Consider the following 14,878-nt stretch of genomic DNA (forward strand, 5'->3'; position numbering starts at 1 on the left):
AGAGGATAAATGGGATCACCACCAATAGTAGTTTAACATGTGGGTCAGAGGATGGAGACAGACAGCTGGTGTATTGTCCCAGCACATCAGAGGATTGTAAATGAAGAATAATGTCCGTAGCCCGCATGTTTGTGCCCTAGATGGAGATGACCTCTTTTATTTAAATCCCTCTAGGCCCATAAGTTGCTAAAATGACCGACAAAGCCACGAGCAGTGGCAGCACTAAACAAACATGAAACATCAAACAAGACTAAGGGCCCTATTTTAATCACACAAACACAACGACCAACACAACATGTCTGACTGCAGGCTATGTTACTAAGTAAGGAGAATGGGAATTGTCTGAGAATGGTGTTGCAGTCAGTAGGTTTTCTATGTCGGATAAATGTAGATCTCCATTGTCATCTTTAAAGATCTTCAAATCAGTAAAATTGATTAAAAAAATATTATTAAATCAGTCTAAGTTAAGCTTCAAATTGCTATTAGTGTTATTAAAATATGAATGGAACTGTAGAAGTTCTGTCACTGATTCAGACCATAATTAAATATCTTCTATGTACCGGCCCCACCATATAATGATCAACTAGACGTTTCAGTTTTCATCCAAACACTGTCACCGGTTGTGAAAAGTGACAGGAGGTAAAGAAATATTCGAAAGAAATACACACAAGTAGTAACATGATCAGCAACATGACCTGAAATTCAGAAGTCACATGACTACTGAAACGTCATTGAAGTACGGCTGGCTGTGGCTCAGGAGGTAGAGGGGTTATCCACCTATCAGTGGTTCGATCCCTGGCCTCGGTGGTCTACATGTCAAAGTATCCTTGGGCAAGATACTGAAACCCCCCCCCAAAGGAAAGCTGAGAACAGAGAGATTATCAACACAGTGTGAACACTGTCTGATGCCACCTCAGTTCTGAGGGATGCTCCTCATGATCAGTCCTTTATCCTAGCAGGGAGCACTAGACCTGGTTCATGCCCAATTATGGTCATTCTTCAGGCAATAAGAATATGCGTGACCAATTGATTGGCTCTCCACACCTGCTCATCCGTGTTCCCCAGCTCATGTCCCAAGCATCTTCAGGTTGCCATCAACATAATCCTCTAACAGGAGACAGTCTACCCCGCAATGTTTGGATGACAGCACAGCTTATCACCTGTGCCCTTGGTCGCCTTAGCAACGGGGCTTCTCTCCCTACTCAAAGGGCGCCAGTCTCCCCAAACAACCCAACAGCTGCATTGTACTCCAGCAGAGCAAAACAGATCTCTCCCTTCACCTGGAACATGAGCTGACCTGAAGACGACCCCTTGACCTCACCATGACCCTGAGGCCCTCACCAGGAGACAGCCAAGCAACAGAAAATTCCATCACACTTTCCAAATATTCGCAAGTTCATGCCAGTGCGCCTCCTATCTCTGCTGAAGTGGAGCAAGCTGATTCTTCCGTAAAGCACTAAGGAAAAGATGGTGTATCAAACCCTCGCCTCTGTTTAGTGAGGGCAGGCCCACTTTGACAAAGATGGCCTCCTTGACACTTCTTTCAAAGGCCAGGATGGCCTCTGTGGTGTACTTGTGTACCACACTACTACTGCCCCTCCTTTATCAGCTCTTTTGATTCTGATGTCTTCATTGGTTGCCAGCCATTTTAACACCTCTGTTCCCTCTCTTGAGAAATGATTATCTCTTTTTATCTTAGACGTAAAGAGTTGGTCCACTTAATATATCACTTTTTGTAGAAAGTATTCAGAATGTGATTGAATATGTTTGACATGACTTGGGCTTAAATGGGCTTAAATGGTGTTCTTGTTGTATCCTGCATAGGAGTGAGAATTTGCTTGGCTGGGGTTGGTATAGTACCAAACTTTCAGCAGGAGGTTGTGATAGAACTTACAAAAATCTACCTTTGTTTTTTATTAGTGGAGGCAAATGTGAGAACTTTAGATGGAACAGAGACATGGCTGCTTGCAAGTGAAATGCCAGAGATGTTTATCACTTTTTCAGCTTTTGCTCCTTGTGAACAGACCATGACTTGATGGCCTGACATGACATGACTGTCCGTGGTTCTCTGTGGCAGCTTTAGGCTGTGCCCGACAGATAGTATCCACAGTGAGGTGAAGATGTTCTGGGCTGTCCATCAGAAATTTGGTAGACTCTGTTATGCCTTTTTTCTTTGGAGGGGCCTATTGGTTGAGTGTACACACAAGGTGAAATACTTTGTGAGTGCTCGCTTATTAAGTCAAATTTTTGACTGCCATTGTATTAACGGAATAGGAGAATTTTGAGACCTTTAATGCTTCTATTTTTAGTTTTATATAATGTTAATTTTTATGACCAAGTGGGTTTATCTTATTTTACATCAAATTTCTATCTGTGTTTTCTCTTTGTCCTATGTCTTTTTTATGTGAAGCACTTGGTGCATGTGATTTGCATATTATTAACTCTTTTTCAAAGGTGAGATGTTCTTTGAATCTTGTAGAATACTCCTCTATGACTATTGTGGTTCATGTATGTGCATATACTAGTGCCATACTAGTTGTTCTGTTGTAACTGAAATGTATGAAATGATGAGGTAAATACTGGTTTCTGGCTTAATTGATACATATATTCCATACTTCCAGATCATGAGTTAACGGGTAGCTTAACAAACTGTTTCGTGGCTTAGTCTTTGTTAATCATGTCGCAGTCTCTCTCTCTCTCAACATGGACCAGGTGCATAAAACTCTATCTACTGTGTAGATTTATGTCTAAAACTAAAGTCAGAAATGTGCATATACATTACTTACATCAGCGCCTCTTGTAGACAAGTCTTTAGAGTAGTCACACCTGCATTAGTTTAATAATGAAAAGATCAATCCATGTTAACTCATGTTCAGATTTGCTCATATTGGGTTATATCCTGCTATGATACCTTTATAACAGATCCTTGTCTATATTTAAGGCCTTATGACTTTCAGCATTAGACATCATAATGCTTAAAAATATCTTGTGTTGCACTATAATACCTAATGAATGTATTAATCATGTATTACAGATAGGGACTGTACTGCTGAAAGCCTCTTGAATGCTTTCTAATAACACAGTAAAGTAAAAAAAAATATCATTGTTTGCTGACAGTCTGTTGGTTCTCATATCATTTATTCTAAACTCATGTGGTTGCATGCTTGATTTGTTTTTTTTTCAGCTTCTTGATCATGTGATTATTATAGTATATTATTGAATCTCAACCCTGTGTAATATATTGTGTTTGTTGTGCTCTTTTGTAGCTCAGGGAGGGCAACCACATCTGGAAGATGCATATGGTGAAGGGTCAGGAGGGCCTGGGCATACAGATAACAGGGGGTCGTGGCTCCAAAAGATGTCCCCATGGCATCATTATAGCACATGTAGAGGAGGGAGGTGCCATTCACAGGTACAGTTAGTCCTAAGAAAGTCAGGAAAAATGTGCTTGCTTTGATACTATGTTTTGGTAGTTGTACAGTAGTTCATATTCCATTATCTCTGTCTGAACTCCCCAGTGAATTTAAAATACTGTCAAAGTTTACAGTATATGAGGACATCGCTATAGTACAATAATAATCTGCTTTTGGTTGATTTATTAATTGTTTAAAAATTTGACAGAACAGGCTGTTCACATAGTTGACTTGCAGTATACTGACTCACATTCCTTATATACTGTGCTGTGTGTAGCACAAATACAGAAAATAGGGCTCACAATTGCTATTTCATTCTTTTCATGTTCTTGATTATTTTTTCTTCATCATGAAGCTTATATTTTCAGTCCTGTTTGTTAATGCTAATATTTTTAGTACTTAAGCCACAACATTTATTAAACAAATTTGACAGACGTATCCCACAATTGTCTCTCGTCTAATTGAATTCTAGTCCAGATCCAGATGCAGGTTAAAATCTTCAAGAAATTTCCTATTTTGGAATCTTGAAAAACTGAAGAAGTACAGCCTTGGTGTGCAGCTGAGAGAGCTGCGTCTGTGCATGTACATGTGTAAAGTTAAATGTTTGTGTTTAAATGTGGGTTTCAGGGATGGTCGTCTTCATGCCGGTGATGAGTTGCTGATGATTAATGGTCAGTCTCTGGTGGGTCTCAGCCATAAGGAGGCTGCTGCTATCCTCCGCTCCACTACTGGTCTAGTCCAGCTGGTGGTGGCCAGCAGGGTAAGTGCAAACAGACACAAATTTATTTTCAGATTGAATCTTGCAAATAACCATCAGGGGGATTTCATCAGTATTTAACATCAGGGAACACCCAAAACAGGGTCCGTAGTGAGCTCCACCTGCTGCAGTTTGCCTACAGGCACAACATCGGAGTAGAGGACCCCATCATCTACTGCTGCTACTGGCACCCACCCACCTGGAGACCGCTGCCTGCGCTGTGAGGGTCATTTTTTTTTACTTCTCCAGCACTTTCAACACCATCAGACCAGCACTGCTGAGGGGGAAGCTGGAGCATGTGGGAGTGGATAGACATCTGTCTGCCTGGACCATCGACTACCTCACTCACCGTCCACAGTACGTGCAAATGCGCAGCTGTGAGTCAGAGGTGGTAGTCTGCAGCACAGGAGCACCCCAGGGCACCGTCCTCTCACCTTTCCTCTTCCCCATCTACACCTCGGACTTCACCTATAACACGGACAGCTGCCATCTTCAGAAGTTCTCTGATGACTCCGCCGTCGGTCATTATGGACTTTGTGGACTGGTGTGAGCACAACCACCTGTGCTTGAACACCAGTAAAACAAAGGAGATAGTGGTTGACTTCAGAAGGAGGACACTACCACACTTACCAGTGAACATCCAGGGGGAGGACATTGAGACAGTGGACAGTTTCAAGTACCTGGGTGTTCACCTCAACAATAAACTGGACTGGTCCCACAACACTGACGCCCTGTACAAGAAGGGCCAAAGTCGCCTCCACCTCCTGAGGAGACTGAGGTCCTTTGGAGTGTGCAGACTTTTTATGACTCTGTGGTAGCCTCTACGATCTTTAATGCTGTTGTCTGCTGGGCCCCGGGAAGCACACAGGAAAGAGACAGGAAGAGACTAAACAAGCTGGTCAGGAGGGCCTGGGCCGCCCACTGGACTCTGTGGAGGAAGTGGGTGAGAGGAGGCTGTTGGCCAATCTCACAGCCATCATGGACAACAGCTCTCACCCACTGCACCTGTCAGGCCGGGACTCAGATCAGGATTCAGACGCAGAGTTCAGTTCACACAGTTCTTTATTGAAAACTCTCAAGTACCAATTCGTTGAGTGTTAAACAAACTGGCTATGAAAATTATTCTAGGCAAAAGACTATATTAGTAATTATATCTATAATAAGAAAACAACAAAGAAACAAAAAATCGCTCACTAGGAGGAAAAACACAAAACTATGAAAACTAAGAAATAAAAGATGCTCCCGAAGGAGGAAAACACAAAAGGCTAGGAAATGGATTAGCGAAACTAGATAAGAAATACTACAAACTCAAAATGCACTCCTAACTAAATGGAGGAACTAGACTCAAGGAAACAAAATAATCCAACAGAAATACTCTCTATACTGAGGAAAAGAAATCGGCTAGGAAATATTCTAGGAAAACAAATCAGAAAACTAAATTATCAAAATTACAAATCAAAACACTCACAAAGAGGAAACAAGGGCTTACGGACAAAACTGTGGCTGTGGCAAGGACAAGGGAGAAGACAGGCTCGGGTGAATCGCCAACGGACAAAGACACACTGGCACAAGACAAGGGAGACGCAGACTATTTAACGCATGGAGGGTAATCAGGAACAGGTGGATACAACAGGTGATCGGGTCGGACACACGGGACACATGACGAAGGGCAAGTGCTCTGAAATGAGAGGAGAATTAGACCTTCAAAATAAAACAGGAAATGACAAGACAACAACCCCATGACAAGACAAACCTCACAACGGTGTGACAGCACCGGACTGTAGAGGAGCTGAGCAGCTCTTTCAGTGGCCAACTGAGGCACCCTCAGTGCAGGAAGGAGTGCTACCGCGGGTGACAGCTCTTACACTAGTTTTTGTGAGGACTTGTGTGTGCCAAATAAAACCTTCTGCACATACGACAACAAGGCAGCTTCGCCAGGTTACGGAGGAGGCCTGTGTAACCAAAGGAGAAAGACACTGACAACAAAAAACTGAAGGACAGCATTTCAGCTAACAACCCTACATCAGTGTGGAGAAAACTACAGGACATTACCAACTAGAGGAGACCATCTCCCAACACAGCTGAATACATTCTACCGCGAGTTTGAATGGCCCACATCAACACCCATCACCCACCCTGGCTAGGACATCAAACAACCATTCACTACCCCTGCACCACTCTCACGCCTCCCCACAGACCCCCCCACCAGGATCTGTGAACAGGATGTGTGTCATCTCTTCAAGACACAGAAGATCGAGAAGGCATCAAGCCTCGACACCGTGTCCCCCTCCAGTCTGAAAGTTTGTGCTGACCAACTGATACCTGTCTTCGCACAGATTTTCACTAAATCGCTAGAGCTCAGTTGTCCCTCATGCTTCAAATTCTCCATAATAACACTGGTGTTGACTCAGCTGAAAGGCATCACAGGCTCCCTCGTAGACCCCATGCAATTTGCCTACTGGGCAAACAGGTCGCTCATCCAGCAGCCGAACCATCAGCACTGGAGGCCCCAGAGATGTGAGCTCTTCCCATGCTCTTCCCCCTCTACATCAATAATTGCATCGCAGGAGACCCATCTGTTAAACTCCTCATCACCCCTCATCCAAGACGATGACAAGTCTGCATACAGACAGGAAGTCACATAGCTGGTCCTCTGGTGCAGTCAGAACCAGCTGGATCTGAACACGATCAAAACTGTGGACTTAAGGTGAACTTCTGACATCACAAAGGCACAACAAAAGATGTAATTCCTGCGTCAACCCAGGAAGTTCAACCTGCCTCAACAGTTGCTGATCTACACAGGAATAATTCAACCTATTCTATGCACATCCATCATCGTCTGCTGAGAAAATCATTGGTGCCTACCTGCCCTTGTTTATTGTCTCATTATTATTACTACGTAACTATTCAGTGTTTCGTTTTGTTTTGTTTTTTTTCGTTGTTGAGTTGTATGTCTTTTTTCCTATGCAAGTACATTGAGTGCAATGTTTAAACCAGAGTCAGATCCGTTGTATGTGCACCCATGCTTGGCCAGTAAAGTCGACTCTGATTCTGATTCTGAAAGAAATGATACTGTCAAAAAAAAAAAAAAATTCCATGTGAAATAAAAATATATTAAAGAATTTAGAAAGATTATCCTGGCAAAACCTTTTTTTCTCCTGTTCTTGACTCGTAAACACAGTACAGAAAACAGTTTAGATCAGACTTAGAAAATAGATCATTAGAATTTTTTTTCACTTGTCTCTCAAGGTTTCAGTAGAAGCCACTGAGTTAACACATGGAAAAGAACCATAAAAAGGAAAAAAAGGTCTAACATTGACTGGATCATCACACATCACATCACATTCTTCCCTTTCAGAATTACATATCAAACATACTAAAAACACATCTCATACACACACACATGCAATCATGATGTTCTTCCCATTCCTACAGGAGGAGTCAGAAGTGGGTTTCGAGCGCTTCCCATCGACCAGTCTGCCAGACCTAGTCAGCACCTGCAATTCCTTGTCCTACCTATCTCAGTCTGCTCCCCCTCGCTCACCCCAGACCTCCAACTGCAGCACCAGTCTTCATCCCTACCTGGTACACACAGATAATTTGTACAACATGTCCATGCGTCTTTTGTGTGTGTGTGTGTGTATATGAGGAGTGAGTCTTTGTAGCACTTTAATTAGTCTGCTGCTATCTATAACAGCAGCCTGGCTCACAAAGCAGAGTCACTGGCCAACTCTAGGGTAGTTTGTTGAGTTGAGCAAAGGCTGTGGTGTCAGTAGGCCAGGTAATATTTTCAGATCCTCCTGGATGTAAAGTATAATCCCTCCATTGTGTTCTGGGTCTGTCCTGGTCTCTACTCCCATTTGAACACATCCAGATTACCTCCAGATGGAAGCATCAGGATGCATCCTGATCACATGCCTGGACCACCTCAACTGAGTCCTTTTAGTACCACAGAGCAGCAACATCTGTTCATCTGGCAATAGTACAGGGCTCATACACCAAGGTCTATACAGTATATTTGGTTTGTACATATAGACACAGTCCTTTAAAAAATTGGAGCATAGCATGAAATAAGTCCTGTACGAATGGAAGTTGAATGCTAATCAAATCAAATTAAAGGTGGTGAGGATGAATGAAATAAATACTGCCTTGTGTTTTAACTGTTGAAGTACCAAATATTGGACAGTTAAAGAAGAGAGAAATTGAAAATGTCTGTGTGTTTTTGTCATTACAGTTGACTAACGTGGAGAAACTAGACCAACAATGTCAGGGAGAGGTACCCAAAGGATCCTGCTGCAGCCCCACACCCATGAAGCTCTGCAGTCGATCCCAGGGTTGGTACTTTGCAAAAACTAGGTTGTTTAATAACACCACAATGCAACTGTCTCTAAACTGGTTGTTTTTGTACAGTCTGATGGCAGCAGGTACAAAGGGATGCCTGAAGCGTTCCATTTTTCCCCCTGGGTGGGATGATCTGAAACCTGAATGAGCTGCCCATCTGCTATACCTCATGGTAGAGGGGTTGAGAGGGGTTTTCTAGGATGGTTTTGATCTTGCTCTTCATCCATCTCTCTGTCGCTACCTCCGGACTTTCCAGCTCCAGTCAGACCACAGCCCTGACCTTCCATACCAGCTTGCTGAGTCTGCTGGTTGCTCCATCCAACAATGTACTGGCCACTACAGACTGGTAGCAGGTCTTCAGGAGACTTGTGTTGCACACACTGAAGTGTCTCTTCAAAAAGAGCAATGTGCTTTGTCCTGCAGAAGGTGTTATGTTACCAGTCCAGTGTTTTGTTGATTTGGATGTAGCAATGGCATGGACGGGTTGAGGGTTGTGGTACAAACACCATTCAGTGTCATGTAGATGTCGGGTAGGGGATAACTGGGGATGAGGGGGTGAGGCTGTCCTTTATGGGTTTACTGAGAGAAAGGGAAGTAGCCATGTGATTGGTATTGGTGGCTTCCATTAAGGGGAGGAGAGCAGACTCCATCGAAGAGGTGCGAATGAGGGCAGAGATAATGGTTGCTTATATGATAGAATCAATCAATTAGAGGTGATACAGTGTGCATAGTGCAAGTGCTTTTAGCTCACAAAGTTTGGTATTTTTCAGACTCAGAACCTTGGAATTTTGTACGTAGTGCAACATGCATTAAATTTTAAAGTTTATGCCTTTACTATGTGTTATTTGAAGTGCTTTAGAGAGAATTGGACAATGAAAAACTGAAATCATTGCTTTTTTTCAGAGGAATTAAATTATTATTTTTCTGGCTCAGGGGGGAGCAGTCGTCTTGAATCCGTGGGTGAGGATGATGAGCTGTTTGTGGAGAATGGTGTGAGCAGCAGTGAAGAGGTGGAGAAGCCTACAGCTGGCCGACGCAAACACTCCTTACCTCAACAACTAGACACTGCTGGAGTGAGACAGGTCAGTGAACGCCTCACCTCATTCTTAATGGAGCTGAAGGTATAAAGATGTATGTAAAGAGCATACATCCTATGCCTGCCCCTTTTAAATTAATACTTCAAAGAACTATGGCTGCACATTAGGTAAACTCAGGAAAAAAAGGTCCTTTTGAACATTCCTGTTTGTTTTTCCATCACATCTGAGGAGTCGTGATGTTACTGGCATCTGTGGCTCAGGAGGTAGAGTGGCTTGTCCATTAATCAGATCATGGTCAGATCAGATTTATATGTCCAGATGTCACCAACCTATCTGCATGTGTTGCTGCAGTACCAGCATAGGTGTGAGTAACTATGGACTCTGGCAACACGGCTTTCTAATGCGGAAGCATGACAAATGGAGATCCGTCATCTCACCCTACAGACACTTGCGCTGTCAAGCAAAGGTGCAGAAGGCTGTTGTTCTCTGTGCTGTCCTCCATAACACTGTCATAGTAGCAGCATGGATAATGCTCAGAACATCTAATGCACTTCTGTCACTCTGGATTTGACGTTGTTGTTGTGTTGCAAGTGATGCAGAAATCACTTTGAAATCCAATTTGAAGAGGCAGGGGCATCCAGAGTGAGATCCATTTGTGCAATTCCAATTGGAATCGCAACTCAAAACTAAAACAAATGTGTCTTGGATCTGATTTGTGGTTTTGTACTGTGCAGACTTTATAAAATCTGGATGCAATCTGGATATTCCAAAAAACAAATTTGGACTCGCAGTCTGAATAAGGCCATAGAACTCACCTGGACTAACTGACTACGAATATTATTCATTAGAATATTTTTTAGATGGAAATCAATGGTATGTTATGAATAATGACATAAAGAGACAAAATGAAAAAGAGGCAGAATTGCATGATTGTACAGCAGCATTAAAGGGAGTAATATTTGATTAACTAATGTTTCACATAAATACATTGCTTATAGAGATATTGCTTGTTGTATTGTTCTTGAATGCTTCACAATCAGCTTGATTTAATAGTAGATTTGCTTTTGAATGAATGCTAAAATCACAGATTTTCATCTATCATGAAATCCTGTGGTTGGATGGTTTCTTTTCAGAACACATTAAGTCTCCTAGGAGGCGGCCCCTAAATGTTCCTTTTCAAGTGGTCTCAGTCCCATTTAGTCCACATCAGAATTTAATTGACACTGCATGAAAAGAGGAGAATTTGAAGAAATCGTAGACTTGAAAACTTGCAGACTACCTCTGTTTAGTCAACATTCACAGAGATTTCTAGGAATTCACAGTTCAAGCTAACTATCTATGCTAGTAACTGTGCTAAACAGGTGCTAGAACAGGCAGAAACCCAGCAGAGATCAAAAGAAGGTAGGCAAAGCAATGAATCAAAGTCCAGGAATCAGGAAGGGGTTCAGACTGGCACGATCAGGAAAACAGGAAAAAATGACAGCTGGACTATTTAGCAAAATGCAAAAGACAATCCAGCAAAAAACTATTGGAAGTGGGATAATATAAATACTACTGAAGTAATCAGAGGGAATGGGAGCAGGTGGGAAGTGGGTGGAGCAGGTTAGGTGATAAAATTGGTGAGAATGGTATTAAGAGAATGAATAACAGGAAAAACAGGTCCAACCTGGTCCAGTACATGAACTTAAACTGGTGCACTTACAATAGGCTTGGTAGATATGTTGCTTTTTCCTTTCCTTTTCCCTTTGTTATACAATAACGTCTGTGTGGCATATTTTACAAAAGACATGACTTTGACTGACGTTGCTCTTCATTACACATACGTAAGTCTTTGGTGAGATACTTGCACACTTGCACAAAGTATGGGACAAACCCAGGAAAAACAGGAGGGTTGACAGGTCTGGCTCATTCATTCACTCTGCCATAACCACAGCAACACAAGGGGGGAAGACAGAAAACACACAAACACGTGCATGCATACACTCTCACACGTGTTACAACATTAATTTGTCTTTTCTTTTTTCTTTTTCTTTTTTTTTTATATTCATCTCCCTTTTAGGAATATCAGACAATTAAGAAATCAGCCCGCTCCCTGAGCACCATTCAAGTGGAGTCTCCATGGCGACTGGCGCAGCCATCCATTATCTCCAGTATAGTGCTGATGAAAGGCCAGGGCAAGGTGAGTGCCCTTCTTTGACATGTGTGCATTAATAAAGAGAGTGCACTCTGAATATGTGTACGTAAGCACACTATTAAAGATGCATATGTGTTTGTTGGAACAGCAACAATCTGGTTTTGATGTATCCTAACATAATTCACTAACTTTTATTTCAATTATGTGTTTGCTTTTTAGAAATACTGTATATTGGTGAAAAGCTTTCCTTACAAACTTAACAATGTGTCAGCTCATTATACTATTGCCACAACAAGGGTCATATTATCATGCCTTTAATTAGTGTACCATGTACAGAACTGTTGGTAATATACCTTTTTAAGGTTTCTTTGTGGCACTTTTGCCTTTCTTAGAGAGTGAACAGCATAGATGTTGACAGAAGACATGGGAGGAGAGCGAGGGAAAAGACATACAATAAAGGTTCTCTGCCAGAATAGAACCAGTCAAATTGTGCTTATGTGGTATGTGCCTTAACTATTTAGCTTTGAGGACACACAGTTCTATGCTTTTTTGAAACTGGCATGACAACATCATACCTCAAAAGTATGATATGGAACTAAGTCAATAAATGTTAAATTCCTGAACCAATCACTAGGATCCTGTTTAAGACTCCTAGACCAGTCATCCTGAGTTTTCACCTAGATTATCTAACCGTTTTTCTGATAGCTTTTTCTTGGTTCTAGAAATTTTGAAAATATTCTTTATTGCATCCATGGCATTGAAAATCAATGCTGTACCTGCAGTGGTATTCTCTTTTAAGTCATATTGCATGCAGGGTCCCAGTTAGTGCTGGATAATATGGTTGAAATTATTATTATGATCTTATATAGATGTTTTGATATTGGTGTCTATTATGATATGAAAAATATACAAAATCGAGTACAATTTTTTCAGCATTACATAACATCGCAGCCTTCATATTGTATACATAGAACAAAAACTTTTGAACACATTGCAAGTCCAGCTGCTGAGCAGCACGCTTGTGTCTAATATATTGAAAAGGCTTGGAGTAGGTCAAATTTTTATTTTCAAGTCATGTAGCATTATTGAGATGCGAGTCCTGTGAGTTCAAATTACTACACTGCAGTGACATCACAGTGCTGCTGATCTATAAGAGATGAGATATGGAGGCATTAGAAAGGCAGCATTCAATTTCAGTTTATAGGGCAGGACCACTACGATTTTGTTGTTCCCTCCTTTCTTTGTTACCACTATCCACCATCAAACAAAAATAATATTTTTCAAAAAACAAACACTGATTTAACACTGGCTGTTGTGCTTTTGCTTGTCCTATCTGACATTCATTCAGATCTAACTTTTATAGGGCTTAGGATTCAGTATTGTTGGTGGGCAGGACTCAGCACGTGGACAGATGGGGATTTTTGTCAAAACCATTTTCGCTCAAGGAGCTGCAGCTGCTGATGGACGACTAAAAGAGGGTACGTATTCCTTTTCATTCTGCTTCACTGAATTAAGAATGTTTATAAGAGTAAAGATGTATAACATGACTGAAACAATGAACAGTGAATTTACGCTTGTACTAAACGACCATCTTAGTCTAATTGTACGCTTCCCTGTGTAGGAGATGAGATTTTGGAAGTGAATGGAGAGTCTCTCCAAGGACTCACACACCAGCAGGCCATCCAGACCTTCAAGGTGAAATGCATGTTCACAATGGTTCTAGCAAAGAGTGTTGTTAAAACACACATGAAAAGCTGGAGTAATTCTGCTATATAAAATAGAAATTGAAACAGTTTTCTGAATGTTTGTGACATTTTTTTCCATTAAACAAACAAATGTCTTTGGCTAACTTATCACAGTGTCTTTTTATGCTCGAAGTGTCCACAGGAAAAATTAATTTGTATTGAATTTCTTTTGAATTTGTCTGATGCTGAACTAGGCATGATGTAAAAGCTGGTACTATTTTCATCTCTACTTCATTAACATTGAAACGTAATTTCTTTTCTTCTAACAGCAACTGAAAAAAGGTGTGGTGACACTGACAATTCGGACTCGTCTCCGCAGTCCCAGCCTGACACCCTGTCCAACCCCTACCCTCCTCAGCCGCTCCAGCTCACCTAATTCCAACACTAGTGGGGGAACACCTGTCCCTTCAGGGTTTGAAGAGGTCGATGGCCGCAGGGGCCCTGGTCCTGGACCAAAAGACTGCATCATCATGGAGGTCACACTCAATAAAGGTTAGCTGACTTGATGGCTTGACTGTTTAGAGGTGTCCTGCTGGTGTCTTTTCCTGACACCAAAAAAAAAAGAGAGTACATTTGTGTCCTGTACTCTATTTAAAACAGTATTGGAGAGAGCAGTAACAAACATGCAGTGTTTGTTATGATACAAGAATTTTATCATACACACACTTTGTTTGTGTATATATCTGGTATCTAGTATATCCTTATCGTCTTTTTGTGGCTGTAATAATCTCTCCTCATGAATTAGATATTTGTGGCAGCTGTCTTGGGCAATTTTTGCAGTGATCGATAACTTGCTTTTTGAGAATGTTACTTTTCTCATAGTGAATGCTGATTTTTTAGAACCTGGTGTTGGACTGGGAATTGGAGTCTGTTGTCTGACCCTGGAGAATTCTATTACTGGCATCTACATCCATAGTCTGGCACTGGGTTCTGTGTCCAAGATGGATGGCAGGCTCAGGTAAAAACTTCAGGGTAATCTTTGAATTGCCAACCGATAGACAAAAGTGAAGTTAATATGTACTTGCACTGATGCAAAAATACCAAATAAGCAGCATAATTATATTTAAGCTCATTGATTCTAATTTATTGGTCATATCATGTTGACATATGAGAGTATATGTGTGCATTTATGTTGAGGTATGTACGACGAGAGGTCATGTGCTGTGCTTCTCTGTCCAGTCGAGGAGATCAGATACTGGAGGTGGACTCAGTCAGTCTTCGTCATGCTGCTCTCAGTGAGGCCTATGCCATCCTCAGTGAATGTGGCCCTGGACCAGTCAGTCTCATTATAAGCAGGCACCCTAACCCCAAGGTAAGAGGATGTCTATCTCTATTTATTTAGATTGATCTATTGTCTGTTAGAATAGTCAGCATCTATCTAGTACTGTGTAAGAGCCCAATAATGTGTAGAACAGCCTGAACCATGGGTCTCTATTCAAAAACACACCAGG

The 14,878-nt window shown here is 41.6% G+C and overlaps 1 protein-coding gene across 3 annotated transcripts in view; it reads left to right on the forward strand.

Moving 5' to 3' along the window:
• Positions 1-14,878, forward strand: part of pdzd2 (PDZ domain containing 2) — a 57,799-nt gene that overhangs the window by 26,395 nt on the left and 16,526 nt on the right. For all 3 annotated transcript variants that reach the window (XM_041937960.1, XM_041937962.1, XM_041937963.1), the window contains exons 5-15: positions 3,267-3,412; positions 4,041-4,173; positions 7,606-7,755; positions 8,405-8,504; positions 9,445-9,593; positions 11,608-11,727; positions 13,046-13,160; positions 13,304-13,377; positions 13,697-13,919; positions 14,268-14,385; positions 14,607-14,739. In XM_041937960.1, coding sequence (XP_041793894.1) covers positions 3,267-3,412; positions 4,041-4,173; positions 7,606-7,755; positions 8,405-8,504; positions 9,445-9,593; positions 11,608-11,727; positions 13,046-13,160; positions 13,304-13,377; positions 13,697-13,919; positions 14,268-14,385; positions 14,607-14,739 — 1,461 coding nt within the window. The remainder of the gene's footprint in view (positions 1-3,266; positions 3,413-4,040; positions 4,174-7,605; positions 7,756-8,404; positions 8,505-9,444; positions 9,594-11,607; positions 11,728-13,045; positions 13,161-13,303; positions 13,378-13,696; positions 13,920-14,267; positions 14,386-14,606; positions 14,740-14,878) is intronic.

Source organism: Chelmon rostratus, chromosome 5 (genome assembly GCF_017976325.1).
Source record: "Chelmon rostratus isolate fCheRos1 chromosome 5, fCheRos1.pri, whole genome shotgun sequence".
In the NCBI taxonomy this organism is placed as follows: Eukaryota; Metazoa; Chordata; class Actinopteri; order Chaetodontiformes; family Chaetodontidae; genus Chelmon; species Chelmon rostratus.